The sequence below is a fragment of the Drosophila tropicalis genome, unplaced genomic scaffold (assembly GCF_018151085.1).
Source record: "Drosophila tropicalis isolate 14030-0801.00 unplaced genomic scaffold, ASM1815108v1 contig_593, whole genome shotgun sequence".
Taxonomy (NCBI): Eukaryota; Metazoa; Arthropoda; class Insecta; order Diptera; family Drosophilidae; genus Drosophila; species Drosophila tropicalis.
Window position 1 is genome coordinate 15,503,858 of NW_027173070.1, and position 5,539 is coordinate 15,509,396.

General features: G+C 31.3%; 1 protein-coding gene across 1 annotated transcript; it reads right to left on the reverse strand.

The window, feature by feature from the left end:
• Positions 1 to 397: 397 nt before the first annotated feature.
• On the reverse strand, positions 398 to 971 carry Obp56g (Odorant-binding protein 56g). The gene is made up of 2 exons (XM_068290570.1): positions 899 to 971; positions 398 to 834 (listed from the first exon to the last, which is right to left on the reverse strand). The coding sequence occupies exons 1-2, from the start codon at positions 953 to 955 to the stop codon at positions 478 to 480; spliced, it is 414 nt and encodes a 137-aa protein (XP_068146671.1). The 5' UTR covers positions 956 to 971; the 3' UTR covers positions 398 to 477.
• Between the last annotated feature and the right edge of the window lie 4,568 nt (positions 972 to 5,539).

Sequence of the window (5,539 nt, forward strand, 5' to 3'; positions counted from 1 at the left end):
ATTTAAAAACTAATCAATTATTTATATTTACCTATTATTTAGTATGGCATGTATCTGGCCACTTAGACAACTTATCTACCGAGAAATGCTTAAAATAATCTTCTATCTACTTTTTATAGCTTGGTTTTTCTTAGTTGTATTGATTTACTAGACTTTACCTTTTATTTAATGACCAAATTCAATAACATTTTTTACCTTATAGGGATATCGAATTCCACACAATCACGAAAATGATGCAGGACCATGAAAAAAGAATTGAAAAGAAAACATCAAGACTTCGAGTTGGAACGCTTAGGAAAAGAGGCTCAACAAGCCCATGATCCCAATTGATTTCCTTATCCTAATCTAGAAAAATGTTCAACCTCTTGAACTAGAAATTAGTAAAACGAACTTGAGCTCTGCTTTAAAACATCTAAGGATATATTTTCCATTTCTACAGCTGTGATGATAGTCAAACCATTGTGGTGGCCAAATTTATTAGTGCATCATGCTGGATATTGCCTGGGAATTCTGTTGAAGGCAGGCCAAGATCTGGAAGGCCGTGTCACAAGGATTGGCGCCTTTGACTCCGCCACATGTAGTCATAGCCGTGTTAACAGCGCTTGCCATTGGAGAGCTTGCGAATTTCGATTTAATGTTGTCAGTCAAAGCATTGCCCTGCGCATCCATAAAACCGAGTTTCACAAGGATACACTGTGTGGCACATTTAACATTGTCCTTGACATCTTCCGGCTTGGTTGCCCCAGACTTCAAATCGGCAAAATCTTGAGCCGACACTCCATTCTCGTTCATGCAGGCAGTTGTTACCTTGCCGATATCAGGTGCGTCGCCAGTCTTAAAAAGGATAAAAGTCGACATTTTAAATGGATTTTATGACTAGTGCTACCTTAATACTTACCACTAGAAATGCTGTCAAGTAACTCAGGAGCAATGTTAATGCCAAAGTAGCTTTCATTTTGCTTTAGTTGTGATGCTTCACTCCACTCTGCTCATGGGTTTTTATATGCTTCCAGGGGCAAAGTGTTTTGTATTTTGCATCTTGATTAGAAAATGCATTTGTCACGCTGATTGCGCTAAATGAAATGGCTAATTTCATTGCCAAGGTTTTCAATTAATTAATTTTATTTATTTGTTGCATTAATAATAATCAAACACGAGGCATCCAATGAGTTCAAAGTTCTGTTTAGTTCGTGTTAAACAATCAACTGGGACACACTTCCATAAGGTTCTCCCCATTGAAAAGTTCAGGTGAGTATATTGAACAAATAACTTAAATACTATTAGTCAAATAAATTTTCACCGATAAACTAAAAGATAGTGAAATTGTTGGCCATGTTATCTATCAGTTGGAACTGTTTGTTTTAGGTTTTCATATTGATGCAATTTGTATTCGACTTGTCTACCATTTCGTTCCATTCTAGTTTCATCCAATTTGCAATTTGGTTACATAATAATTAATTATTGAGTTATCTGTCTAATAATGCATAATATTTAGTTCATTTTCAGGTAAATATTATCAAAGTTTATTTATTTATTTATGTATGTATTTGAATATGCCGGAGGCTGTCAACAGCAATGCAACAAAATATTTTTCAGCTTAGTTTGCTTTTTGCTGCAATGAGTTATAAAAATATCTAAATATTTTTCATACCCTCTAATAGAGTAAAATGGAATAAAGGGTAGTTAAGGACTGTTGTATAATGGATATTATTCAAATACAACAATTATTATTCATTCGGTCTAAAATAAACATTTAACTGATTGATATTAGATCCACTTTTAATAAGTTAGTTTCAAAAATGGTTAAATGAAGCTGCTTTAGTTTTCATCTACAATAAAATATTGCAAAAATATTAAGAAAATATATAAAGACATATCTTCCCTTTTAAATTTTTAAGTTTACAAGGGAAGTACTTAATGAGTTATATGTACCTCTGAAAATGGCTTTTTGAGAACACATAAATCACGTGTCAAGTAATTATATTATTATTTTTTATTGTGTTGATTGAAGTAAGTTGGCAAGTACTTTTAATTCATAAATCTTATATCTGTTTACACGATTGTAACTACTTTTAAAATATGTCAAATATATTTATACATTAAGAATATTAAAAAGAATTTCAATGATTTTCCCAATATGCTTTATTAAAATGCAATCTGTTTCACAAGAAAATGTTATCTAGATTCACCCAAGCTCATTGAATTGTTAGGAACTCTGTCTCACATAGAAACTAGAGCATAGATCGAACATAGTGCACATTTATAAGGAAATAACTCTATGATCTCTAAAGTTGTGTTCATTTGATGCTTCAAAAGCATGTTGTGAATAAATCGAGTGCTCCAGAACACAGTTTCTGTAATTTTTTATTAATGTGATATACTGCTTCAAAGTCGGAGTTTTAAGAACATAAACATATACCGTTAACACCATCTGACTTTAAATAATTTAGACTAAAATAGTTCACTATCTAATAACCTTTACAATTTATCCAAAATTGAACAATTCTATAGAAAGAAATAGCTTTAGGGGAAAAAATTTCCCTTATAAGTATGTTGGATTGGAAATATAGTTTTAACATTCATTAAAAAATTCAAAAAATATATGAATTTCTCTACTATAATTAATAAAAGTGTTACGAAACTAAATAGATAATTCTCTTAATAACTATTAGGAAAAGTTACTTACATTACTCAGTATATTGTTATTGGACTTAATTACTGAAATCCATTATATTATTATTTAATATATTTATATGTTAATTTATTAAAAATTTACTTTAAGTAGTAAAGGTGTTAGATCTTTGAATAATATCAATAAAGATAATACTTTAATTACACAGGCCGACATTTTTGAGGTCATGAAAAAGTGTTTTAAGTTCAATAGGTCTTCTATAGTAATTGAAGGATTCTGCTCACGGCCCTGTACTTAGTTTTTCTCCATCACGTCAGAATTTCGAAAAAATGTGTTAAAATTATTCAAAATGATCTCAATTGCAATATATTATTCCATGATATAAGCATAATATTATACTAAAAACATTATTATTTTATCCTATTAATATATTAGGATTGATTTAAAAGAAATTTACAAACTTGTTATAGTGCATAATATCTTACACTTTGAATATGGTTCTATAATGAGAGAAATTAGAACCAAAAAGTATGCTATAGAGATTCCAAGAATTGTCTACCTTTTAAATTTTAAAGAATTGTGGGTGTCTGCTGCGTCTCACAAATTGTTTATTAGTTAACAAGAACTAATTTTCTTACACAGGATATTCTAAAATCAGTTTAAACAGTTTAATATTCGTTTTAAATTTTGGCTGCCTATTTTCCAAACCCAGATCTTCAGATTTCACAAAATCTGGACGAGATGGACAAATTAGTTAAAAACGCTTCCTAAGTTAACGTCAGCAAAAATCATGTCGCCCTGTCTTAAGTCAATAAATTTAATTATGTTTTTAACTTTTTATTAACTAAGCAGCATTTAATTTGAATTCATTTTTTGTTGGGTATTTAACATTTAACTTTTTAGATCATAATTATAATATACATATATATGTATCTATACCAATTGATGCTTCCTCTCACAATCAGATAGAAAATTCTCCTTAAATTTCTAGAATTTCACAATTTACAAGTTATTATTAAAATGTTCCCAAATGAATGAAAATACTTTCAAATCGATATCTGATTACAGGGTATCCTTAAATTGGTTTACCTAAGGCAATGTCACACGCACACACCAACTACATATACATACATACATTTTAATTAAAAAACGTTTTATTGAAATTGTTTATATGGGGCAATTATTTATTCTGCATGTTGTTTGTCGCCGCACGTTTTTGCTCTATTATTTTTGCATTATTACATAATTTTCATACATTTCTTTTACCTTTTCGTTTTTTTTTTCTCCTCGTTTTTTCTATAATTTTTAATTGCATTTTTATGGCATTATGTTAATTGGCTTCGTTTTTTTTTTTTTCTTCGCATTTAGTTAGTTAAGCTAATATTTTTTATGACTTTGATTATTATTATTATTATTATGTATTATTATGTGTGCTGCGTGCGGACATTTTCATTTAGCTTAACGCGTTTCCAAACGCTAATTGAAATCCTTTTAGAGTAATTACGAAAATTTTAATGGTCGGCCGCAAGTGGCAGAGAACCTTCAAAAAAAAAACCCACTTTCCTGACCACCCAGTCAATGATGATGACGATGATGATGATGTGTTAGTGGTTGAGTTTCTGTTGATGGTGTGGTGTAATTAGAAAAACAAACTAATTTAGTAAATTACTATTTAGTGGCCTCTTTCTGTATGGAGCAGCAGCAGCTTCTGCTTTCCTCTGTTCGTCTCTGTTCTCTATTTCCAGCCGCAGCCACACACAAAGGTCATTTTCCGGCTTTGAAGTTTTGTGGGCTTTGAAATGCGCCAAAGGACATTTAACAAATGGCATCCTTTGTGCGTGTGTGTGTGTGTGTGTGTGCCCCAGTGTGTGTATGTGTGTATTGCAATTGCTAACGTAACATCAAAGGCAATGCGAGTTTTCCAGTTGACTTCATCAGTAGATTGTGTGAAGTATGCCAAAAATGTGTTGTAAACTGTCGAACATTTTTCTTTTTATACTCTTTCACACAAAGAGGTATATTAATTTTGCAAATTGTAATGACCTTTGATAAAAGAAAACCGCAAAAAGTTTTAACATAATAAAAGAAAAGCAAAATTTCTTTACATCTTAAAATAATTAACTTAAAACCTTTCTTGTCCATATATTGAAAAAAAGCTTGGCAAAATAATCAAGGATATCTCATTAATAAACGGATAAAAATCAATTGATAGGTACTGAATTTTATAAAGGTTTAAAGTCGATCAATCCCTTAACTAATTTATTGAATTAAAACCAATAAAATGTAACTAGGTTATTGAAAAAGAGAGTGTATCCCCTTGACGACTTGATTGTATCAAGTTTAGTTTTTTGGTATCTTACTTATTTTTCTAATGTGATGCTGGACTCTGTTGGACGAAAATGAGGGCAAAGGAATATTTGAAACTTAAAGTTTTTGCTAGAAATTTACCAGGCACGTGCTGAGGTAAGCACACGCGTTCAGTAAACCAGCTTTAGTCTTATCGTTAGCGCGATTTTTACCACTCTTCCACTTTCATTTACTATCCCTCTCGCTCTCTCTCTCTCTCTATCTCTCTTTGTGCTCATAGTAATACAATATTGGCCAAGCTTTTAAAATACATTTTACATGCACTTCAATTTAATTGACGCGTGGCCTTTTTTCTGTTTTTTGTAATATTGGAAGGCAAGTGAAATTTGAGATCGAATGATGGTAAATTCACCCATCATGGGGGTGGGCAACCATCCACTGTGAGTGGCTCTAGATTTTGCCCCCATGGACATGGACATGGAGATGTGTACAATGAACAAGCCATTCAATTAGTTTAACACCCCCAAGACATTAAACAACAACAACATCAAAAAATAAAAAGATGGTAAAAGGAGAGGCTAAAGCTATTGCGTTTCATCG